This window comes from Caretta caretta, chromosome 26, assembly GCF_965140235.1.
Source record: "Caretta caretta isolate rCarCar2 chromosome 26, rCarCar1.hap1, whole genome shotgun sequence".
In the NCBI taxonomy this organism is placed as follows: domain Eukaryota; kingdom Metazoa; phylum Chordata; order Testudines; family Cheloniidae; genus Caretta; species Caretta caretta.
In genome coordinates, this window is record NC_134231.1 from 6,822,032 (window position 1) to 6,847,877 (window position 25,846).

General features: G+C 47.3%; 2 protein-coding genes across 3 annotated transcripts; both read left to right on the forward strand.

The window, feature by feature from the left end:
- Nucleotides 1-2,399: 2,399 nt before the first annotated feature.
- On the forward strand, nt 2,400-16,202 carry CHMP7 (charged multivesicular body protein 7). Of its 2 annotated transcripts, none has more exons than XM_048829320.2 (10): nt 2,400-2,821; nt 5,339-5,513; nt 7,643-7,828; nt 10,328-10,461; nt 10,924-10,972; nt 11,306-11,425; nt 11,550-11,648; nt 11,971-12,031; nt 13,172-13,327; nt 14,339-16,202. In XM_048829320.2, the coding sequence occupies exons 1-10, from the start codon at nt 2,532-2,534 to the stop codon at nt 14,401-14,403; spliced, it is 1,335 nt and encodes a 444-aa protein (XP_048685277.2). In that variant the 5' UTR covers nt 2,400-2,531; the 3' UTR covers nt 14,404-16,202. The 2 variants fall into 2 exon arrangements, with proteins under 2 accessions (XP_048685277.2, XP_048685278.2); XM_048829321.2 differs by having other exon boundaries at nt 2,401-2,821; nt 13,175-13,327.
- A 100-nt stretch (nt 16,203-16,302) lies between these two features.
- On the forward strand, nt 16,303-23,947 carry LOC125626402 (D(1) dopamine receptor). Its single transcript, XM_048829319.2, has one exon. The coding sequence runs from the start codon at nt 21,539-21,541 to the stop codon at nt 22,904-22,906; it is 1,368 nt and encodes a 455-aa protein (XP_048685276.1). The 5' UTR covers nt 16,303-21,538; the 3' UTR covers nt 22,907-23,947.
- The last annotated feature ends 1,899 nt before the right edge of the window (nt 23,948-25,846 follow it).

A 25,846-nucleotide genomic window follows, 5' to 3' on the forward strand; every position in this document is an offset into this window, starting at 1 on the left:
AACAAACAGTTGTAGTGAACACCTGCTTCTGAAAGGAAATAACAGCGTTGATTCAAAGAGCCCTTTGTGCACAGTAAATGTTTGGCTACTTCAGAGCTGTCTGTTTAGATATCACTTTGATAGGTGCCTTAGAAATATGATAGATTAGACACATAATAGAGCAGCAGTTGCAACTTCCCCAATTAAAGTTGAGCTGAGCTTTCTGCTGAAGAGAGAATTTTTCATAGAGCTGTAAAATGCACATGCATAGGTAGATTGCCTTGAAAATTGCTGTTTCATACAGCTAGCTGGCAGGGTTTCCTTGATTGGATAAATACTTTTCAAATGAAGACACCTTCAGCATCTCCCACAGATTATGATTGGCCTTAGATTGTATATTTACTGATCGAAGTTTTTTTGTCATGAGAAACACCTAGTCTTCGGTCAATGGCTCAATTGTATAAAATTGTTTTGTTAGATGAGCACAAAATACAGAAGTCTTCATTTAGTTTTTCACCACGACGTGATCACAGAGTGACCTGATGCAATGACATTGCCGCTCAGTGGGGTGATCTTGCATTGCACAACACCATGACCGTTTGGTTAAAGTGATACTTTTTTGTACAATGTGATGGGGCTTTGCTCTTTTGTGATGAAGTTTCAATGTGACAAGATGACATTTTAATCCTAGATAGGGATGTTTGGCACACCCTGATGAGGAAGGATGATCCAGTGGTTGGGGCACTAGCCTAAGATCTGGGCAGTCCGGGTTCAATTCCTGATCTGCTACAGACTTCCTGTATAACCTTGAGAAAGTTACTTAGTTTCAGTTCCCTAGCTGTAAATGGGGATAATAGCACTTCCCTACCTTACAGGGATGTTGTGAGAAGAAATATATTAAAGATTGACGTGCTTTGAGATCTACTGATGAAAAGTGCTATATAAGAGCTAAGTATTATTACATTGTGTTGTGAATTGATTATGATGCGTCAAGACAATCTCTCCTTTTTTATTCCAGCATTCAGCACAATGGGACCCCCTATCTGATTGCTGCATTTGGGTGCTACTGTAGGATAAATGACATTAAATAATAATAATAATAATAATAATAATGAGGAATTTTTCTTCATTATGTTGTGAGGATGATGCTTTGCAAGTTGGATGACACTTGACCCCCCCAGAGGTAATGTGGTGATAGTGTCACAATATATTATGATGCCATAGAATCATAGGACTGGAAGGGACCTTGGGAGGTCATTTAGTCAAGGCCCCTGCACTCATGGCAGGACTAAGTATTACCTAGACCATCCCTAACAGGTGTTTGTCCAACCTGCTCTTAAAAATCCCCAATGACGGAGCTTCCACAACCTCCCTAGGCAATTTATTCCAGTGCTTAACCCCCCTGACACGAAGTTTTTCCTAATGTCCAACCTAAACCTCCCTGGCTGCAATTTAAGCCCATTGTTTCTTGTCCTATCCTCAGAGGTTAAGAACAATTTTTCTCCCTCTTCCTTGTAACAACCTATGTACTTGAAAACTGTTATCATGTCCCCTCTCAATCTTCTCTTTTCCAGACTAAACAAACCCGATTTTTTTCAATCTTCCCTCATAGGTCATGTTTTCTAGACCCTTCATCATTTTTGTTGCTCTTCTCTGGACTTTCTCCATGATTTGAGGTGATATGAAACTTCAAACAAAGCTAATGATATGACGTGATAACGTTTGAATACACCATATTTTGATACTGTGTGATTGATGCCAGTTTGGACCTAGCTACGTGACATTGGGACATGTTATTTCACGCTGTGAAGGCATTTTGACCCAAAGTGGTAATGATGATGCGTGGTCCTGTTGTGCCATGGCGTGACGCTGGTTGGATGGAGTGAGCTGACATTTTAAGATAACGTCAGTATGCTGTAACCTTTCAGTACGCCTCAGACTGATGGGACGTGTTGTTTTGCCGGGCCGCGCTTGAAGTGCATCATGTGGCATCCCCACTCCACGTTCTGAGGTGACAGGGCGTTGTTTGGGAACGTCGTGATGTCACAGTGACTTGACGAGGCCCAGCACACCGTGACGCCATTCCCATGCCCTGCCCTGTGACACGTGTGGAGACCCCCCCACCCCGCCTGAGGTATGGCGGTGACGTGCTGGCGTGATGTCATGTCACCGTGCTCGGACATGATGATGTCATTCGGAAGCGCCGTGATGTCATGGGGTTACCACACACAGCTTTCTCCTTGCAGCATGATGCTGGCATGGATATTTGGGGGGGGTCCCATGTTGGGGGTGGCACTGGCACCCCCAGCAGCCACACAGGGGCGGGAAAAGCCTCCCTCTGCCCCCCCCACCCCAGCTCCCGCAATGCATTTCGGGAAGAGAGCTTTGCCCGGCCCGCCAGTCAGCCGCATGGCGCATGCGCGGGAAGGCCTCACAAACGGGGCTGGGGCGGCGGCGCATGCGCCGTGCTGCTGCCCGGTAGTGAGGGGCTACGGGCCGCGGCCGGGCGAAGGGGGAGGCTGGGCCGCGTTGGGAGCCGGGGGCTCGCGTAGATGTGCTCGCCGGCGGAGGCGCTTTCCGGGCCGGCCCCGGAGGGGGCCCTGCCCCCGGAGTGGGAGTCGGACGAGGAGCGTATGGCCTTCCTGTTCTCGGCCTTCAAGCAGAGCCGGGAGGTGAACAGCACCGAGTGGGACAGCAAGATGGGCTTCTGGGCCGAGCTGGTGCTGGGCCGGGGCCGCCGCCGCGGGGCGGTGCGGACCTGCCTGCGGGAGCTACAGCAGGCCTTCGAGCGCCGCGGCAGCGTCCCGCTGGGGCTGGGCACCGTGCTGCGCGAGCTGCTCAGGTACCGGGGCGGGGCTGGGGGGAGAGCCGGGGGCGGGGCGCAGGGGATGTGGGGCGCCTGGGGCATTAAGGCGGGGCAGTATGCTGGGGGTCACTAGGCGCAGGGCGCAGGGGTGGGAGCAATATTCTGGGGGTGACTGGGGGGTCACTAGGCGCAGGGGTGGGGTTCTGGGAGCAATATGGTGGGGGTCTCTGGAGGTGACTGGGGGTCACTAGGTGCAGGTACAAGGGTGCGGTACTGGGAGCAATATGCTGGGGGGTGTCTGGAGGTGACTGGGGGTCAGTAGGTGCAGGGCGCAGGGGTGGGGTACTGGAGCAATATGCTGGGGGTCATTGGAGGTGACTGGGGGTCACTAGGTGCAGGGCACAGGGATGGGGTACTGGGAGCAATATGGTGGGGGTCTCTGGAGGTGACTGGGGGTCACTAGGTGCAGGTACAAGGGTGCGGTACTGGGAGCAATATGCTGGGGGGTGTCTGGAGGTGACTGGGGGTCAGTAGGTGCAGGGCGCAGGGGTGGGGTACTGGAGCAATATGCTGGGGGTCATTGGAGGTGACTGGGGGTTACTAGGTGCAGGGCACAGGAATGGGGTACTGGGAGCAATATGGTTGGGGTCTCTGGAGGTGACTGGGGGTCACTAGGTGCAGGTACAAGGGTGCGGTACTGGGAGCAATATGCTGGGGGGTGTCTGGAGGTGACTGGGGGTCAGTAGGTGCAGGGCGCAGGGGTGGGGTACTGGAGCAATATGCTGGGGGTCATTGGAGGTGACTGGGGGTCACTAGGTGCAGGGCACAGGGATGGGGTACTGAGAGCAATATGGTGGGGGTCTCTGGAGGTGACTGGGGGTCACTAGGTGCAGGTACAAGGGTGCGGTACTGGGAGCAATATGCTGGGGGGTGTCTGGAGGTGACTGGGGGTCAGTAGGTGCAGGGCACAGGGGTGGGGTACTGGAGCAATATGCTGGGGGTCATTGGAGGTGACTGGGGGTCACTAGGTGCAGGGCACAGGGATGGGGTACTGGGAGCAATATGGTGGGGGTCTCTAGAGGTGACTGGGGGTCACTAGGTGCAGGGCGCAGGGGTGGGGTACTGGAGCAATATGCTGGGGGTTCCTGGAGGTGCAGTGTGTGGGGCATTTAGAGAGGACAGTTTTCTGGGGCGTTACTGGAGATGCAAGTCATAGGAGTGCAGAGGGCATGTGGTAGTAGCGAGAGCAATATCCTGGTGGGTTTGGGGTTCAGGGAGGCAAGGGACATGGAGCACTAGGGTCCATGGTATGCTGGGTGTCCTTGGGTGCAAGGAAATGCTGGGAGGGATGTGGGACGCCGAGGGTGTAATATGCCGGTGATCATTAGGGTGTACTGGGCACAGAACGTTGGGGCATTACGGTGGGAAAGGTGGTAGGAGTTGTGGAGTACTGTGCACAAGGGGGACTGATGGGCATGGATCAGAGGGGGCACTAGGCTGAAAGGGTGATAGGGAGCAGTATGCTAAGGTTCACTGGGAAGCTTGGGTGCTGGAAACAAATGGGTAGCAGGAAAGGTTCATAAAGGGTGCTTGAGGCAGAAGGAGTTAGTGGGCATAGGGAGCAATATGCTTAGGGACACTGGGAAGGCTGCTTTCTGTGAAAGTGCATGGGGCCACATTGTAGTGGGTGCTGGGAGGCCAGTATGTCACAGGCCTCTGGAGAGGAGAATTAGGTTTGGTGCTGTAGGAGCTGCTTGGGCACTGGAGGTAACCTTTTGCTTTTTCAAAGGCTCTATCCAGCGTAGGGGGCAACAGCACTGAGATTGTTCCCCTTTGAAAATACTTAAGGAACACACTGCACATTTTATGCCAGTCGGAAAATCTTTTACCTACTGGTGTTCTAAATCACACACAAAATGGTCATGTCTGGAGTAAATCAGTGAAGAAAATGATTTGTGTTTCCAGTTTATGTACTTTATGCATATTGTCAAATGCACAATCACTATAAGAGCTTCACTGCAGCCAGTTTCCTTTGTGTGTATGTGTGTCTTTTATTTGCACATGGTAAAGTGAGAGAACAACATAGGAAAATATTTGTAAAATCAGCAAAGTTGCAAAAGGATGTGTAGGCAGAGGAAGTCCCTTGAACTACTTTCTATAAATTTGCAGTGTGGAAAATCCCTGCACAAATAAGAAAGGAAACTGACTACAGGGAAGATTTTATAGTAAACCATTGTGTATAAATTCTGTCAAAAGCACTAAGTAAATGAACTGGAAATACAGTAGTCGTTTTTGAGCATTTTTATATTGTACTGTACATACAATTTTATTTTAAATTGAGATTTCAAATTGATGTCCAAATAATCCCTCAGTTAGACAATCTTGTGAAATCTGCTGGAATTGTGAACCAACTTACATGTTCTGTGCTGGGGAAATGTTACTGCTAAAGATGATTCTCCACAGAGATCCTGCATGCACTGATGATTCCATCTGCACAGTGGGGACTGGGTTGCCACGTCCATTTCTAATTCTTGTATGTCTTACTCTCTTCAGACGTGGCAAACTGCAGAGGGAGTCAGACTTCATAGCCAGTGTAGACAGCAGCTGGATCTCGTGGGGTGTGGGAATCTTCATTCTGAAGCCCCTGAAATGGACCCTGTCGAGTGTGCTGGGTGACAGTAAAGTGCCTGAGGAGGAGGAAGTGCTGATTTTTGTGGACCTACTTCAGGTGAGCGTTTCACTGTCTGGAACTTTCCCTGGTTACCCCTGTTATGAGGATGGAATATGTGTATGTGTGGGGAGGGTGTTGAGATGGGTTTTCCTTGAATCACATTATAAAGATTTCCCCACATTAACAGGAAAGGGTCAGAGTTGAATAAGAGACCTTCATCTCTACTCACGTACATTCAAAAACCCAAGAGAAGGGAGGGGGGATGAATGGCTCATAGTTGGGACATAGAGCCCTTCTCCTCTACATTTATGTTCAGATATCAGTGTAATGGCCGTTAAATGACTTCTGTAAAATGAATTGATGGGTTTTCAGTTCATTTTCTCGTGAATGACAGTGCATCATAACACACGAGCAGAGTTGTTAGTCTCTGCTGTGAGCCACTCTTCTCTTACATTTAAAAAGGGCCTCCTCCAAGTTAAGTTTGAGGTATATATATTTTTTTCAGTACGGTATGTGTGGAAGCCTGCAGATTACTGTCTGAGCACCATCTGTTCTATAGATACATACATAAGTGTCAGGGACTGTCCATCCAGTATCTCTTGTCTTCATTGAATTTACACATGCAACTTTAAAATTAAACTGAAGCAGTGTTTATACACTTTTCAGTCATGATTATACGTGCGTCGCCAAACCTGTGAATGGCCCTTGTTTATGGCAACTTTTGACGTTTAAAAATAGAGGCAGATTCTCAACTGGTGTAAATCAGTGTTGCCCCATTTGGCCTAAGTGGCACTGCATCTGATTCCTTTAGTTGGCCCTATGTCCCTGAGTTAGCTGAACTAAAAAAATAAGCGTTTGAAATGAAAAATCAACTAAAAAAAAAAATCACACATCTTTCTGAACTTTCGTTACAAGCAGCAGCTTAAAAGATTATAACTCACTGGGATTATAGAGAATTCTTTTCTCTGTTGAACTTGTTTGCATTGTGCACTTGACAGCATTCAGTGTACAGTTGCACTGTTGTTTCCTGGATAGTCAGTGTCCCATATTAGAATGGGGCTTTTAAACAGCATCCGTAAATAAACGGTTTAAAAAAAAAAAGTGACCGTAAAGCCTCAAACGTTCACTGTGGGATTCAGGGGCAGATGGAATTCATGACACTGCATTCAACTCTTTAAAGATTTCAAGTTTAAGTGTGTCTTTCATTTTGAAAAGGGACACGTATTTTGTGTTACATGTGGAAAAAATGGCTTAACTGATCAAGTTGAAGTTTAAAAAAAATGTTTGAATTGGGACGAAGTCGAAAAGGAAAACCTTTGAGAAGCATAGAAAGGGCTATGGAATGGCTTACTCACCATGCAGTGTCTGTTGCTTATTTTGGTATATGCTTTGGCAGAGGAAACAGGAAGCTTGCAGTTCCGCTTCCTCAGGAACTGAGGGAACAAGTGATTCTCCTATACTCCATTAGCAATGCTGTTCTTAAAGAATTACAAACTTTCCCTTTTTTTAAATTTTATAAACAGTTCTTTTAATTTAACTTTCATAGTCCACTTTTAGCCCTGGGACTTCTAGAAACATGACCGTGTAACATATGCAATAAGTAAAATATACCCCCAGACCTCCTAAAACACAAAAGTCACCTTTCCCCAAAGTTCTAGACCAGAGCTATGATACCAGGTAACTTATAAGCCTCTGGGAAGAGAATACAGAGAGAATTTGATTGGCAGAGGAGGAGACATAGGAGTGTGAACACATTAGTTTGGAATGGATGTGAAAGCTGAGAAGGACATGGTGCTTTTTAAAAATGAAACATAAACCCTTAGTATTCCTGTGAGGTTAGGTGTGTTATCCCCTTTTTACAGATGCGGGAGAGGTGAAGTGACTTGCCTCACTTGGGATTACTACTCCACAGCTTCTGGCTCCCATTCCTGTGCTCATATCTCTACACCGTGCTATTCTCGCTATGTTATGAGTTAAGACATGTGAACTATACATTATGTGTAGATTTGCTGGTAAAATATTCTTGAATTGATATACATGGCTTGTGTGGGCCATGATACAATGCTGTTGTGACTCTTCACCTATGTATGAAATCTACATTGGCACAGAGATGTCAGATTGGCACCCATTGCAGTAATAAGAAAGGGATCCCAATGCACGCTAACAGTTTTGTTCCTTTCCTTCAGGAAAAGGCAGAGGAAGTGTATCGCCTCTATCAGAATTCTGCACTCTCTTCCCACCCTGTTGTTGTCCTCTCAGAGTTGCGTTCACTCTGTGCCAGCATATGTCCGGATGAGAGGACATTCTATCTACTGCTGCTCCAGCTGCAGAAGGAAAAGAGGGTCACGGTCATGGAGCAGAATAGAGAGAAGGTGCAGAATGGCAGATGAAATTTAATGTTGATAAATGCAAAGGAATGCACGTTGGGAAGCATAACCCCAACTATATGTATAAAATGATGGGGTCTAAATTAGCTGTTACCACTCAAGAAAGAGATCTTGGAGTCATTGTGGCTAGTTCTCTGAAAACATCCACTCAATGTGCAGCGTCAGTCAAAAAAGCAAACAGAATGCTGGGAATAATTAAGGAAGGGATAGATAATAGGACAGAAAATATCATGTTGTCTCTATATAAATCCATGGTTCGCCCACATCTTGAATACTGGGTGCAGATGTGGTCGCCCCAATCCAAAAAAGATGGATTGGAATTGGAAAAGGTTCAGAAAAGGGCAACAAAAATTATTAGGGGTATGGAACGGCTTCCATGTGAGGAGAGATTAATAAGACTGGCACTTTTGAGCTTGGAAAAGAGACGGCTAAGGGGAGATATGATTGAAGTCTACGCTTTCTCGATACCAGTCATGATTTTAGATAAGGAAGTGTTGAGTTTGCTCCTTCTCATAACACAAGAACTAGGGGTCACCAAATGAAATTAATAGGCAGCAGGTTTAAAACAAATAAAAGGAAGTATTTCTTCATACAACGCACAGTCAACCTATGGAACTCCTTGCCAGAGGATGTTGTGAAGGCCAAGACCATAATAGGGTTCAAAAAAGAACTAGATAAATTCATGGATGATAAGTCCATCAATGGCGTCCCTTGCCTCTGTTTGCCAGAAGCTGGGAATGAGTGACAGAGGATGGATCACTTGATGTTTACCTGTTCTGTTCATTCCCTCTGCGGCACCTGGCACTGGCCGCTGTCGGAAGACAGGATACTGGGCTAGATGGACCCTTGCTCTGACCCAGTAGGGCTATTCTTACTTAAAGAAAGTGTGGTCCCATTCCTGTCTTGCATTCTGTTTGGCTGACAGGGCACTAATTTTTATGGGTAAATGCCAGTGTCTTCCATTAGCCATTCACCTTGTATGTGTACAGGAAGAAATGGTTTTTCCCCTTTATCATAAGCTGGTGGTGCGGGGCTGAGGGTCTGGAGTGTTCACTAAGTGAAGGGTCTAAATTCCACTCCCCAAACAATCTTCTAAATATATAGGGCTGTTCACTCCAAAGAATTCTACACTTTACAAGCTGATAGGCAAGCTATAGACGCGGGTTAGAATCATAGAATCATAGAATATAAGGGTTGGAAGGGACCCCAGAAGGTCATCTAGTCCAACCCCCTGCTCAAAGCAGGACCAATTCCCAGTTAAATCATCCCAGCCAGGGCTTTGTCAAGCCTGACCTTAAAAACCTCTAAGGAAGGAGATTCTACCACCTCCCTAGGTAACGCATTCCAGTGTTTCACCACCCTCATAGTGAAAAAGTTTTTCCTAATATCCAATCTAAACCTCCCCCACTGTAACTTGAGACCATTACTCCTCGTTCTGTCATCTGATACCATTGAGAACAGTCTAGAGCCATCCTCTTTGGAACCCCCTTTCAGGTAGTTGAAAACAGCTATCAAATCCCCCCTCATTCTTCTCTTCTGCAGGCTAAACAATCCCAGCTCCCTCAGCCTCTCCTCATAACTCATATGTTCCAGACCCCTAATCATTTTTGTTGCCCTTCGCTGGACTCTCTCCAATTTATCCACATCCTTCTTGAAGTGTGGGGCCCAAAACTGGACACAGTACTCCAGATGAGGCCTCACCAATGTCGAATAGAGGGGAACGATCACGTCCCTCGATCTGCTCGCTATGCCCCTACTTATACTTGGTTAGTATAAGTAGGGGCATAGGGGTATAGGGTTACTTGGTGTTCTTCCAGAAACACTACCCAGTGGTCTAGGACGGGAAAAAAAGGAGAACACTGTAACCAGTTGAAGATGCATTTTGGAGTGGTTGAATGTAATCGTTCCAGCTGTGATTTGGCCACAACACTGGGGTTAATACTGCAGCTCTTGTGGGGTGGGCTATACCATAGGCTTTCTGATGACTGTAAGTGGTTTTTATGTCGGTTTTACATCTAATCTGAATGATGACACCTTCAACTGTGTAGTGCCTGCTAATATTATGGGGGGGCACAGTTTAGATAGTAGTAATACTTGGTCACGTCACATATTCAAAGTGCGGCACAAACACTACGTAATTGGTGTTGAGTCCAAAAGTAGAATGCCCCCATGGAAACTGCAGTTTCTGGGCATTCCTTTGAGGCGTTGTGGCTGCACACTAACGTGGCTCAAATGTGATATTTTACTGGATTATAGCATAAGCTGGCATTGCCCTTTCTTTAGTCTCTAGTTTACCAGTGATCTTTTTAGTATTATGGGCCCAATGCCGAACAGGGAACTGTGATGGCAGAGTTTACACAGTCTTTTATTTTTTTAAGGAAGAAGTCTTGCTTTCTTGGTGTAGATGTTGCTCTAGAGATTCCGGCTTGTGAGAACACAAATCCTACAGTCTGGCAATTCAGTAATTTGCTGCTCCTCCTTTAGATAGTTAAGTTTGCCCGAGGTCTGCATGCCAAAGTATCCCCAGTGAATGATGTGGACATCGGGGTCTATCAGCTAATGCAGAGTGAGCAGCTGCTATCACAGAAGGTGGAGTCCCTTTCCCAGGAAGCAGAGAGGTAATGGGTGTGCGTGTCCGTCCGTCCGTCCTTCAGCTCTGGGGAAAAAACTTTGCTTGTGACCTGGCCCTTAGTGCACGTATAATGTGTTGCTGAGGGACTTTTTTCACACAGTTACAAGAAAAAAAAAAAAAGGTAAGAAATGCCTCTTATTTGCCTGTTGGGTGCATGGGGAACGAAGTATGGTAACCCAGGGTTCTCCACTCATTTTACCCTGTGTCTCCACAGTCAGCCACTTGCCATCTGTTGTCCTTGGATGCACCCCAGAATACTTTGTATCATTTCCTACTAGGCATCCTGGAAAGTGGTGGAGTGGTTTATGGGGTGCACTGGATCTAAGCGAGTCAGTTGCAAGTGGCTGAACAGTGGTAGAGGGGAGGATGGGGTGGAGAATATCACAGCTGTTTCATGACCCCCTCCTGCTTATAGGCTTGAGCGTCTCCTTGCCCTGTGTCCTTGCAGGTGTAAAGAAGATGCCCGGATCGCTTGTAGAGCTGGCAAAAAGCAGTTGGTAAGTATACCCTGACCCTGCCTGTTCTGCTTGGGAAGCTGTGGTCTTGGAACTGTGATACGAGATGGGCTACTTCTGAGTTTCAACGTTGCATGCCAAGACCATTCTGAGACCTGCAAAACCTACTGCTATGGCAGAGGGGCTTGATTCACATGGTGTCACATCATGCAAACATTGTGGTCTGGAGGAGGATGCTGAGGAGAGTTTGAGGGCATCTCAGTCCTAACGTCAGCTCAAGGCGTGTGCTTTGCTGCACTGGAATAGTTGTTTTAAGAAGGGACTTTTTTGGGATGCTGCCTGATTTCTGATCCAAGGTTGTGTGTATGTTCCCAGGCACTGAGATGTTTGAAGTCCAAGCGAAGGACAGAGCGGCGGATCGAAGAGCTCCTTTCCAAGCTGGATGCAGTTCAGGGCATCTTGGATCGTATATATGCTTCTCAGACAGATCAGATGGTAGTGTGCTTCTTCCACCTCTTGCTTCATACGTTCATGTTGCTGCTCAAGTTTGCTTTGCTAGTGTAGTCTAAGGAACACATTCCTAATAGAAGTAACATTCCTTTCTTTTCTCCTTATTAAGGTGTTCAATGCCTATCAGGCTGGAGTAGGAGCTCTGAAACTGTCCATGAAAGATGTCACTGTGGAGAAGGCAGAGAACCTGGTGGATCAGATTCAGGAGGTATGGTGAGATGATGGTGGCATATAAGAACCGATAGGGAAACAGTGGGTGAATGTACTAGGCACGTTTCCCAGGCGGTAGACATGAGGCTTCTGATACTGTTTTGCCCTTATGCTCTGCATGTCTCTTGGGCTGTAGGATCCATACAACTTACTTCCATGTTACTTCTTTGTCCTTAAAATACCTGCGATATTAGCACTTTAAGTGCTGGTAGATGCTCTCTGATGTTCTCTTAGAGCGCTCATCTGTGTAGCGTCGAACTGCGGTCAAAACTACTTGAAGGGCTTTGTTGCACAGCCATGTACTGTTAATTCTCTTCCAGCTTTGTGACACCCAGGACGAAGTCGTTCAGGCTCTGGCAGGAATGTCAATCAATGGCTTGGGTGAGTTCATCCATTTTGTGGGCTTTCCCTCCTCTTCTCTCCTCCTCTCCTTCCCACCCCGCTCCCCCACACCATTCAGGTACTTGCCAGTGGCTGCTCTCTGAGAATAGGCAGATGTTCTCAGCCCTTCAGAGTCCTCTGCTCTACTGGTGCCTTGTAGAGGGAGAAAGCATTTACAGGTAGTCTCCTTGTGTCTGATCACTGATTGCAAGTGACTCAACAGGTAGAGTCTCAGGACTGGAAGGGACCTTGAGAGGTCATCTAGTCCAGTCTCCTGCACTCATGGCAGGACTTAGTGTTAGGTAGATGGAGAACTGGGGATGGGAGCCAGCTTGCAGTTGGACTCCTCCAAACATACAGGCTCCTAGAACTACTGGCAGTCCTCCAAGGTTGAGGCTGTAAACTACTGAATAGTTTAGGCTCTTTTTTGGATGGACACTCTTAGCTTTAGAAATGTCTTTCTTTCTTCCTGGTTTATCTTTACAGCACCTCCCTGTGTTGCTATCTGTCTCTTCCAAAACACTTCCCCGCCCCCAGACCCTCCACCACACACAGGCTTCAGCAGTGATACCCTCTGACTGAGGTTAGGATGTATCGGCCCCTACTACCTTTAGCAGACAGAGGCTTCCCACCCCAGTCCTAGGTGTTGAACTTTCAACTCCTTCTGCCCTGTGGCATGAGGTCCCTGTCTGAGGAAGACGCATGCAGCGCTGCTCATGGTTTTGGAGAATAGGAGAGTTGCAGTGGTTCTCTTTCTGGCTTGAAGTGACTTTGGTGGAGGCTGAAACTGGGACATTAGTGCTTGTTCTGAACTTGACTTGTAAAGTCAGTGTTAAGTTTTCTTACATGAGCAGGAATCTGTGCAAACCACCAGGTAAAAGACGAGTTGGCAGGAGCTTTTCAGGCTCAGGTTCTCAAGTGTAACGTCCCCTTTGAAATGGCTCTGACATTTGGCTTAGTGTCCAGCCGTGAGTGAGCAGCTCTTCCATTGATGTAGGATTGTCCTTGCAGCACTCTCCTGCTACAATACTTTCCTTGCCCACAGGGATGTTTTGCTTATATGATCTTCCAGCCCATTTCCTGTGCTATGAGGGTTTGTTTAATTCCTCCAGAGACTGATTTGTTTGTTCTTTACCCTAGCAGAGGTTGACAGCGAGGAACTTGAGAAGGAACTGGATAGTCTCCTCCGGGACTCCACTGAAGAGCCTGTGGACCTGCCTCCTGTTCCCCAGAAGCCTCTGCTTCCCAGCATCTCTGATACTGAGCTTGAAGCAGAGTTGGAGAAGGACAGTGGACGTATGTATCAGCAAACAGTCTTAGCTGGTGGCCTACTACTGGGATCAAAGCCAACCACATATCGAGGTGGTGGCGCTCTGTCCACATGCTATCAGTCAAATGTCCTGCTCTACAAATTCACCGCTTTGCCGTAAATTAGCTCTACCTGGTAGTCTTGGGACAGAGGCTAAGCACGATATGGGCCAGGAAAGCGTAGTTACCTCGAAACCTCTGTCAGTGGGGTTTCAAGGGTTGTCCTATTAGAGGGGTGCTGCAGGGTGGGGGGGTAAGCATATTCTACCCCTGCCCATGTCATCCCTATTCTGTGGCTAAATGACTATAGTCTCCTTGGCTGTGAATCCAGCATTATATTATCACAGAGAGAGGACACCCTTCTCTGAGCAGGCCTACTCCCATTTACGGTGAAACAGAGAGTTCTCCTACTTTTTTATTTATAAATATTGATAGACCCATAGCTAAAACAGTTTATCTGCCAGGTCCTTGAATATGCTGCAGGCCCTCTTTGTGTTCTTCTAGGCCCTGCATCCGCTCCTCTTTTCATGTCGGTGATACAGATGCTTAAATTGGCCACCAGTCTCAGCTTCACCTAGTAATAATGAGTGACTTAATTCCCTTTTTTTTTTTTTTTTTAAAATTAACCTTAACAGACTGGATCAAATCAGTCGTGCCTCTAGTCTCGAAAAGTAGTAAATATCAGAAGCTTCAGAGGAAGGCATGAAATCTTCTGATGATTGAATGACCTGCCCACAGAATTTTCTTCATGTCTTTTGAGCAGTTAGTAACTTTCCTATGTCCTGAACCATGCGGGTTAGTATCCTTTACATCTGAGGGCAAACCCTAGGTGGTATGCTATTTAAGTGTCAAGAAACCACTATGGATTTACAAAGTATGGTGGGCTTAGTTACTTTTTGCCTGTGTCTGTCTTCAGGACTTAGGATATGGTTGGTCTTTCTTTGACCCATTCTGCTGCTAAACGCTCACTTTTCTTCTCTGTTGCTTCTTCATTTGTAGGTTTGGCGCAAAAGACTGCTTCTACGTACTCTGAACCCAAAAGAGCTCTGGGACTGGGTCTCTAACAGCGTCCTGCTGCTGTAATTTGAGAAGTTGTCTTAAGCTTGCTTAACTAGTGACCATAACTTTAAAAAGTAACTTTTGGAGTGTGGGCTAATGCCCCCCTCTTTACTGGATATCACTTTGCTAAACGACAGGATCTACTGCCATGACAATCCACCCTTTCTGGAACTGATCCTAGCTGGTGTTGCTGTCGTCTCTTTAGTGTCCGTATCTACACTGGTCTCAGTTTGACTTGTTATCCCAACTCGCCTACGATGTTCACTCTTGCCAATGAGCTCTGTCTTCCCTGCAGGATTACAATTCCTGAGCTCTCCTACTTCATACCCGTCTGTTTTGCTATAGCCAGTGTTGAGGAGAACCTGAAACGCAGTAGGATCACAGCTGCTTGACCTCTGGCTGTTTGTGTGGTTGTGTAAAACGTTTGGCACGTAACATAGGTACTGTTCTTGACACTCATCTATCTGCAGCAAGCTTACACACATGTTGATCGTACTATCTATCTTTCCTTGTTTGTATTTGCACGATTGTGGTCGAGACCAATAACTGTTTTAGTGTATGAGACGTGTTGCCACTAGGGGGCAGCAATTGCCAGCACAAGATGAAAGTTACTCCTCTCTTTGTAATACACTAAGGCCTTGAAAGGAGACCTGCAAAGGATTTTTAAAATGAAGATGTTGCTTTTTAGGCTGCGTGATGATAAAGGCCAGCAGTGTTTGTTAAGTTTCTGCTTGTTTTTTACTTGTAGAAATAACAGATAGTTCAAGCTTAAGTCTTCCCTGCCTTTGCTGGAGAACTTCTTGGGAGTCACAGGGATGGCTCGTGTGAGCTTTTTAGACCATCACTGAATGGATGGGGATTTTGTATCCTTTTCCAAAGTGTTCCTTAGACAGAGGTATTAACAGTAAAACAGCTCATTAAACAGTCTAACAATCCTCTCTTTTAGTTTGCAGTCTTGAGATGTCATAATTTCGCTAGGACACCAGTTGTCCTAGAGAAGAACTGAATTTCTAATGTAAAAAGACAAGCAGAAGGAAATAAACTTTAGGAGCTGCCTTTGTTCATTAGGAAGAAGTGCAATTCCTCTTTGCAGGTCACTTTTACTATGCTTATCATGTACATGGAAGAGGGTAAGTCTGATCTGTCTTGCTTCCAGTTGCATCTAGCATGGCTGGATTAGCTGCTTTAGGCGAGGCAGGTGCTTCCAACTGTGCTCTTGTGTGTCCTGGCTTCGGATGGAAGCACTATGCCCTAGACATGGAGTGGAGAGTACCAAGTGTGGTCTGACCCCAGGAAAGAAGGCTATAGGGTGGACTAGGTGTGTGTACATTTGTAACTGGTCTCCTACTTCTGTCCCCACATTTGAGTCAATGTCTGCTTATTGGGTATTAGCCCTATCCTGCTGCCTGTACCAGTGGCTCTCCATTGCTTAAGCCAGGTGGAGGGTAGTTTGGATGAATAGTAATAATGGGTCATGGAGTAATGAACAGGGGAAGGGGCACTGGATCTCGCCCAACTCCAGGAGAGCGGGGAGAGAACTACCAGCAAAGTGTCTACAGTCTGCTGCATCTGAACACAGCCAGCTTCTCTTCTACTCCCCCGCACAAATACCATTACTGTTCCTGAGTGGAGACCCTCCCTCTGTGGAGGGCATGGAGCGAGGGGTTAGCAAGTCACATGGGCCGCAAACACAATCATACTAAATCATTTTAATCTCCGTGTTCCTTTCCTATGTAAAGAGAAAGGGGAAACGGTTGCTGTTTTTTCTACCTGCTGTGTAATAAAGAGGGAAAAAAACCAGAAACGTCCATTGTGCTGCCAGTTTCTCTCTCGCATTATCTCTGAGATGGATCACACTATTAATGCTGCTCCCATGATGCTTCCAACGCCTATGATGGAAAGATGGCTCACTAAACATAAATGGGCAGCTGACAGTGGTTTGACTTCAAAAACAGAGTGATGGATAATCCATGTACCCGGCTGTTGGACGTACCCACAACATGACCTCTGTAGGAAAGAGCAGCTAGTGGTCTGTACTGCGTCTAAATTAAAACAGGCAGTTGCTTTCAGTGAGAGAGACAGCCCTGCTGGCTTGTGGTTCAGGAGCCCTGGCGTGTTCATGAGCGTTTGATTTAAAAGCTGTCTCTTTGCTCTTCAGGGTATGCCATCCTTTTTGCCTCTTCTTTCCCACGTTTTTCCTTTTCCCACGTTCTTTCCCACGTTTTTCCATTTTATAAAATGTTGGGACTTTCACCAAGGACACTATCCCACAATCTAATAGACCTCCCTGCTCAACATTTAGAGGATCCATGTAAACGTTCCTTTCTTCAGCTTCCTTTTGTTATGTCTCGTTATGTCCCCTTAGATCACCGTAAATGACTGTGCTTGGTTATTGATCTCATTTGGATGCTTATACAGTCCCTGTCTGAGTCCCTGTTCAGTTATTACCTACTTTATTGGATTAATCTTCATCAATCATTCTCTCCTACTCTTTGACGATTTACGACTTTCCCTTATTGATTTTAAATTAAGGGTTAACATTTGGAATAGCAACCACTAATTCCTGTATTGTCCATCCTAGAAAGTAACTAGAGTCTTCCTTGTTCTCTACATTCCCAACTTCTCTTCCCATTTTTTTGAGGATGCCTGGAACTGAATGCTGTATTCTGCATTAGCAGGGCAAGGGGTTATTGCGTCTCTGCTGTGGGTACTGGCCCTCTATTGCATACCTTTCGCAGGGGAAGACAGTTGTTTGGTTCCCATGTTGCATTCTAAGTTACTTGTACGCTGCCTGACCCTATAATGACAGCTGAGACTTTGCTGACAGCCCGTAGTTCTAGATCCTTTCTGTAGGGACTTAAGCAGCAGAGTAGCTAACTCCCAGACAGGATAATTCCCTTCTGTGAGAGGCAAGGCATGGAGAAGTTGCTGTATATATCCCCATTGCAAGTGCGTGTAAAACATGCCAGAGAGACTATTGTTCTGAAGGGCTGGAAGAGGCATTTAAGAGTTAAATCTGAGCAGCTGGTGCGTTACTTGAAGTGGCTTGTAATTTTCATGCTTTGACTCTTGAGTGGGAAAGTAATCAAGATGACTGAATGGAAAGAAAGCTGAAAGATGTGGCTGTGAAAAAGAAGGGGGAAAATAGTAGAGAGGTAATTTAGAGAGAGCACCCTGTTGCTGGGAAGGGAAAGATATTAAATACAGAAGTGCGAAAGAATGACTTGCCACCAAAATAGAATGGTTTCTTACCAAAGTGCTTTGCAAAATATATACACAGTGCTCACTTCACTGAAATGCAGCTACTTCTGAGATGGATCAGCAGCTGTTTAATGATGCAACCTTACATACCAGTTTAGTGTAGCAAGCAAAGGATATCGCATCCAACAGAAATTGCAGGAAGAATTTCAGATGGGCAGAATGTAATTACCTAAGCTCCAATTTTGTCATGATACCAGGGTTAACAACTTTCTCTTTCAAAAAGGATCAGAGGAATTATAATGAACATTAGTTCTGCAGTCTGAGGTACGGAACCCTGGTTTTATGTCTTAGGCAAAAGGCTGTTCCATAGCACCATGCTGAAGCATTGGTAAGGAACTAACTTAAAAGGAAGGACTATAACAGGGTTCAAAAAAGAACTAGATAAATTTGTGGAGGATAGGTCCCTCGGTGGTTATTAGCCAGGATGGCCAGGAATGGTGTCCCTAGCCTCTGTTTGACAGAAGCTGGGAATGGGTGATGGGATGGATCACTTGATGATTCCCTGTTCTTTTCATTCCCTCTGGGGCACCTGGCATTGGCCTCTGTTGGAAGACAGGCTAATGGGCTAGACAGACCTTTGGTCTGACCCAGTACGACCACTCTTATGTTCTTATGAAGAATGCCCCCTTCTTCATGAAAGAATCATCAACCCCACCTCCTGCAGTGCCTAAGTTTTCCTGGAATGCTTCCCATCCAAGGACTGGCCTATATAGCTTGTGAGACATGACCATGTCCTGGCTTGCGGTGGTCTTGCTTGTAGGCATCTTGAGGCACTGATTCTGACCTAAGTGAGGGACAGCATGCAACTTTGGGTTGAGACTTATGACTATGTAACACTAGGTGGCTGACTTGCAGGAGCAAGCATGTGCCTACCCTATGTCCAACAATGAGAAGAACTTTTGAAATCCACGTGCTCTGCGTAGAGAGCATCGAGATGAATGTCCTTTCAGATCCAACATGGTAAAAATGATCTGCAGTGTCAAAAGGTGCCTATGCATAGAATGGTAACGCTTCGGGCTAATGCTCAGCATCACGAGAAGCTGCATCAATGCCTAATATCCCCAATCTCATGCACTTAGTGCATTAGCTTGAATCATAGAAGTGCTTTCCTGTGTTTGTATGTCCTTGGCCAGGAGTCGAAGTCTCTTGTTGCATTATATTACCCACTCTCCCTTCTGTGCTGAAATGCCTTCGTCCATTTTCCTATCGCCATTGATTGGCAAGTAAAAGGTCTGACCATTTCAAAGGCGCTAGTAAAAGTTTTAAAGAGCAAACACACCTTCTTGGTATAAATAGTTGGCAGGAACCTGCTGGAAGGCAATAGAACTTAATGAGACAAATGAAGCTCTTGCAAGCTATTCCTGTACTGTATTTAGTTAGTTTCTTTAAAGAGCTCATTCAGAGGGGATGCTGTGCCATGGAATTGATTAAAGAAGAAAAATATTTTCTTCATGATGAAAACAGAATCACTTTCTTGGCTAGATCAGAGAGAGTAGGTGTCACCTATGAACAGCCTTGAAGACAGCAGCCACAAGTAGTTCTGGGGTAGTGTCTGTTCAGACTGAAATCTGAGATTATACAATGCATGGGGCAGGGTAAAGCTAATGAAACCAAAACACACAATAGGCTTGGGTTGTTTCAAGATGATTGACTGCTGCTTCATTTAGAAATGGTGCACCATGCCGGGAAGGGTTAAGGTCACTGCACTGTGTTGTATTACAGCAAACAGCTGGGTAATTAGCGAGTTTAGTGCTGAGTGGGGCTGATTTCTTGGGCGTGTGTGTCTTGGAAGGGTTTTGCTGCTTGTTTCTTGGCAAGTTTGCCAGTGAAGAGTTTCTCCAAAGTAGGTTAATCTTGAGAGCTGTTTCCCCAGGACCTTTAGCCCTGGAGAAATCCCTAAGGAGCAAAGGTCAGTGCTCTTTTGAGCCTTCTTTGGGGACAGACTATGTGATTCAGTGCAGAAAGAATCCTAGGGAGAGACAGAACATGTGGCCCACGGGTAAAATGCATATAAAGGGATGAAGATTCTTTAGGATGGTACCTAGTTTTCCCTGAAAAATTCAGTGGTTCCTAATTCCTAAGTTCTAAACCATATCTGCTGCCATTCACCTTCTCCTGCGATGAAGGCTCCAGCCTACGGGGCCAAAGTGACCCTTGGTATAACTTCGTTGAAATCAGTGGAGTTGCAGGGGTGGTGGAAATGGCTCATGAACTTGAAGACTAAACTGTATGTGAATGGGTCAGTCCTGATTCCTAATAAAGGAGTCCCAAGGGAGTTCAGCCCCCCGTTTACCCAGCGGTACTGTAGATAGGATAATAAACTGAGATCACTGAACTCTCCTCTGTAACTGCCCCAGCACCACAAGAAGGGGGAGGAATAGTGACAGTTGGTCACTGCATCTCCTCCACAGAAGGAATAACCCATAGACTCAAGGGTCAGATTTCCTTGTACTGAGCATTGGCTATGCAAGGACCTGTTAATCAGTCTGGAATAGGGGCTGGCATTTAGATTTTGTACTAACATGAAAAAGTTCTTTGCTTTCTGTATACCACTCCATGGGCCTAGACCGTTGGAGTTGTAGCACACCCCCTGCCCCCAAGCCCTAATACAAGGATTGCCCTAATAAAGAAAACACCTAGTTGAGAATAGAAGCGTGTTTATCTCACTTTATTAAAATTGGACAAATTGAGTCCTGGTACAAAAGTCCTCATTAAATCAATATTCTACACCTATTATTCTTTACTTTAGGCCCCCTTCAAATAAAGACAGTTGTGTACAAGCCTGCCCTCGCTCCACGATCGGAGGAAGAGGACTTTGGAGAGATTATACTGCAATAGCAAGGAACTCTTTATACAGCGCTTTTCATCTATAGATCCTGAAACATTTTACAAAGGAAGGCAACTGTCATTATCCACTATTTACAGATGGGAAAACTGATGCACAGAGAGGGGAAATGACTTGCCTAAGGTCACACAGCAAACCAGTGGGAACAGAACCTAGGTCTCCTGGCCCAGTAGCCTAGTCACTAGACCATGCTGCCTCCTACTGGGAGGATCAAAATGACTTGGATTCCCACCTATCGAACTCCCAACCTATCAATAAATGTCATCTAAGCCTCCCAGATCTTCTCAACCCTGTCTGATTGCTCATCATCTCATCCCTTTCCCCTTCCCTGTTGCCTGTTTCCCTACCTTCTCTAAATCCAGCCCCTTCCCCAATCTCTGCAGAAAAGTCCCAAACGCCATGCCCCCAATATCTCAGGACTAAAAGGGCAGAGATTGGAGAGTAGGGGGTCAGTGCATGGAGAAGGAGGGGATCTCACCTATGTAAAATCTGGAGCAAATTAGCAAGGGAGGAAAGAACAGCGGCAGCAGAGCAGCTGAGTGTCTGAGCTGAGAAGCAGCGAGCATCTAGCAGCAACAGCAGAGAGTGATCCCCAAACTCCCCCTTGTACCCGACCCAGCAGCAAGTCCCACCCTGGCCAGTACAAAAGGGATTGACAGGGATTCTACGAGCGATGGATTTGTAACAGCTGATGAGCCCCTTGTGAGAGGAGGGGGAGGGAAGATTGCAGTTGAGCCCACCCACCCCACACGAGAGCAGGAGGTGAGGACTGGCTCTTTGTGAGCGGCAGGCTGCATAAGAAGAAAAGTGGTGGGGGAAAAATGCCAGGCTGCCTGCAGGAGACTTGGAAAGGAGCGAAAGGTTGGAGCACTTGTGACCGGGGATCTAGCCGTGCTTGTCAGAGTTCAAGAGCTGGAAGGGTCGCAGTTTGTGCTTCTGAGATGCAAGAGGAGGAATAAAGAGGAGGCAGTTTGTGTGCCGATGGGGACGTAGCACCAGTGAGATCTCTGGGGACAGCAGGACAAAGGGAACTCATGGATGGGCTTTACCTGCTAGGAGGGGGAGATGGGCTGGAGATGATCAATGACACCCTCAGCAGGACAAGTTGGGTGGAGGAGGACAACTCGGAGCTGTCCTTGCGGGTGGCGATGGCTGCCCTGCTCTTCTTCCTCATCCTCTCTACCTTGCTGGGCAACACCCTGGTGTGCGTGGCTGTGATCAAGTTCCGGCACCTGCGCTCCAAGGTCACCAACTTCTTTGTCATCTCGCTGGCTGTCTCCGACCTGTTCGTGGCCGTGCTGGTGATGCCATGGAAGGCAGTCGCTGAGGTGGCCGGCTTCTGGCCTTTCGGGGGCTTCTGTGATGTCTGGGTGGCCTTTGACATCATGTGCTCCACAGCCTCCATCCTCAATCTGTGCATTATCAGCGTGGACCGGTACTGGGCGATCTCCAGCCCCTTCCGCTACGAGAGGAAGATGACCCAGCGAGTGGCTTTCATCATGATTGGCGTGGCTTGGCTGCTCTCCATTTTGATCTCCTTCATCCCTGTGCAGCTGAGGTGGCACAAAGCCAGTGAGCTCCTTGCTCAGCAGGAGCCCAGCTCCAACTCCACACAGGGCTCAGAGGAGAACTGTGACTCCAGCCTCAACAGGACCTATGCCATCTCCTCATCCCTCATCAGCTTCTACATCCCCGTGGCCATCATGATCGTCACGTACACCAGGATCTTCCGCATCGCTCAGCGGCAGATCCGCAGGATCTCCTCTCTGGAGAGAGCTGTGGAGCATGCCCAGAACTGCCACAGCAATGACTGCCCCCACGAGGCCTCTCTGAAGAACTCTTTCAAGAAGGAGACCAAAGTCCTCAAGACCCTCTCCATCATCATGGGAGTCTTCGTCTTCTGCTGGCTGCCCTTCTTCGTGCTCAACTGCATGGTGCCCTTCTGCGACCTTGGCCTGCACGATCCCGGGGAGCTGCCCTGTGTCAGCGAGACAGTCTTCAACATCTTTGTCTGGTTCGGCTGGGCCAACTCTTCCCTCAACCCCATCATCTACGCCTTCAATGCTGACTTCAGGAGGGCCTTTGCCACCATCCTGGCCTGCGGCCGTCTCTGCCCCAGCAATGTGGTGGAGACGGTGAATTTCAGCAATGAGCTGGTTTCCTACCACCATGACACCACCTACCAGAAGGACGTGGTGACTCTCAGCGACCCGCACCTTCTCCCCCATGCCACCCTGCAGGCAGAAGACAATGAGCTGACTTTTGACAAAGTGTCGCAGATCTCCAAGACCTCCCACAACAACCATGCCAACGCCATCTTGCCAGCCGTGGTCCATGTGGAGTGCGAGATGGATATATCACTGGAGAAGATCACTCCCTTCACCTCCAGTGTGCTGGATTGAAAGGGGATCAGGAGAGGGAGTCGGGGCGGGGAGACGGGATATGGCAGAGAGAGGTCTGTAGCAAATGGCCCAGTTTCTGGGGAGTGTGCATACAGGGGAGGGAGGAGAAGAGGAATTGCTACCCCTCTGCCTGGGAAGGAGTTTGTATTTATGTATTAGCAAGTATGTTTGTGTCTTCCTTTGTTTCTCTGATATACTCAGAAGATGACTTTCTAGGGGACTGGATGGCTTGGGGGGATGGTGCTTTTCACCTTGAGTCCACGGGTTCAAACCCAGGGCCAGCCCAGGTTGGTAGTGAATGGAAGTGGTTGATGTCTGTTGGGTGCCTTATGTCAAATGAGTTTGGTGGGTCTCAGTGTAGTTCCTAGGAAAAAGAAAACTCCCTTGTCATAGTTGTCAGTAGCTTCCTCTGGGAAACGATGGCCTTGAACAGGCCCCTGAGACTGACCTTGCCTCTCAACCCATTTAGGAGGGAAGTGGGGGAGTTTGCCCTACTGCTCCTTCTCCCAGTCCTGTGGCTAAGCAAATGCTTTCACTCTCCTGGGCTACTAAAGTGACACAGAAAATGCAGCAAACCAGAGGGACTGCTGCCTGCATGATTGTTCATTCAAGCAGGCAGGGCTGGGTAATGCTATCAGCTTCATGGGTGTGACAGCCCTACCTATCCTGTCAGCCTTTAACTGTGGAGACAGACTTTTCTTGTGAAGCCAGTGTAGGGGAGGTAGAGAAGAGTTGCTTTACAAGACACTTTGATCCTGGCCTTTTCCCCAGCCCCCTCGCTCACATCTGTTTGCTTGTGCTACAGACAGCCATCCCCTGAGACTTAGCAGGGAACAGGCAGCTAGGACACCTGGGTTCTGTTCCTGGCTATGGGAGGAGAAGATGGTCTAGAGTTTAGGGTGGGTAACCCAGGAGTCCTGACTGCCAGCTCGAGGGGAGTGTTTAGAACAAGTTTCTGGGTGTTAGGAAGTTGGGGTGCTGAGGCAGAAAGGTGGTGTTGTTGCCATGCTCTCCTGCTCCTCTCTGGGAAGTTAGTAAATAGGCACCAGTTCAGCTGTGAGGAGGTGTCTCTCTTCTTCATCGCTCTGGCTCAGGCATGTTATCTTCCAGGCCAATACAAATCCATGGCCCATTGGATTGGAGCTTTCAGGCTGCAGTAGTCTGCAATAATGGGCCCACAGGCTGTACCAGGCTGTAGTGCTTTGGCTCATTGCTGTAGGATGCTGTGTGCTAAGGGTTTGGTCCTGCATTTGGGGCAGAACACGCTTTGGTCCTTTCTCACTTGCACTTAGGCCGTGTTCAGCTTCACCACACCTGTTGCTTATCGCTGTTGTCGGCGAAAGGTGCATTTTCTGTGGCAGCGGACTCCAGTCCGAGTCCTTTGTATGCAGGGAGTGGAGGAAAGAGTCAGACCCCTGGTTTCAGGGGGAAGAAGTTCCTCTGCTTCCCCCTATCCTCCATCAGTCACACTCTCTTTCTTCTCCATTTCCCCTACAGTCTCTCAACTTCCCAATCTTTCCAACCCCCACCATCTCTCCCCATTACAACCGCTCCCAGTGCACTGTCTCATTTCAATAACAATAGCTTTTTGAGACTCTCACTCTTTCCTCACTCATCTGTACTTTTAAATTAGCATCTTTGCATATTTTAACTTGTGTCTGGTTGCTCCAGTACCAGACAGTGTGTGCGCGGGGGATATGGGAGAAACCCCCGGCATTGCATTGTAAAAGGTGACACTGCTTGATCGTTTTTATAATGTTTTGATGGGGGATTGGTTAAACATTGCAGCAAAAATGGTATGTCCACCTTATCCTGAATCCAGGTGCCTCCACTTTCTGGTATCTGCAACTCCATAGCGCTGCCAAAGCCTTTCGTTCTCTCTTCCCAACAAGCCTTAACAAAGAGAAATCAGAAGGTGATAATTAGAGAGTAACTGTAATTATCAGATACAGCCCAGTGACAGTCAAGTCACAGCGCAGTCAGTGTGGGAGGGAAGGAGAAGTGTGGGGTCCTCCCTAGGATAGCTCTGCAGAAGCGCTCACAGGACGGAACTTACGCTCTTTATAATCGCCTCTTAGTACAGCAGGGTTGTCTCTCTAGTGGTTAGAGCAGAGTCAGGATGCCTGGGTTCTATTCCCTGCCATGGCGGAGGGCAGACTAATGGACAGAGTAGGAGCGGGGATTGGGAGTCAGGATTCCTGGGTGCTGTGCTCTTCAGGACCGTCATTTACTATATGTTTATCCAGTACTTAGCACAATGGGGCCCCGCTAGGGTGACCAGACAGCAAGTATGAAAAATCAGGACCGGGGTAGGGGGTAATAGGCGCCTATATAAGACAAAGCCCTGAATATCGGGGCTGTCCATATAAAATCGGGACATCTGGTCACCCTAGGCCCCTCCCTGGTTGAGGCATTACTGCATTATGTGATAATTAATTATACTATTCCCAGCTGTGGAAGAGGAGTATTTTCCAGTGGTTAGAGCAGGGGGGACACTGGGAGTCAAGACTCCAGGGTTCTATTTGTGGTTCCACTGCTTACATGGACAAGTCGCCGAACCTCTCCGTCTCGGTCTCCCCATCTCTGATGAGGGTCTGATACCTAACCCACAGTGATGTTGTGTGAGGCTTAATGCGTGAGTGTTTGTAAAGTGCTTTGAGAAGGGCAACTAATTCATAATATTCTTGTGACAAAAGTTGGGTGAACTTGCCGTGTGTATGACGACCAAGGACTAAGCCCTTTGACAGGGGGTTAGCTGGGTGGGAGCGGACAAGCAGAGGTGGGCAGTGGCTGCAAAAATGTTATTTATTATCCGCGTAGAAACAGAGAGACTTTGCCTTTGTGTGTGCATGTTAGGGGACGGGTAGTGGCAAAGGATTCTTCGCTCCCCGCAGTCTTCAGAAGCCCCCTGCTCTTCAGGGCTGGTTCTTCCCTTCACTG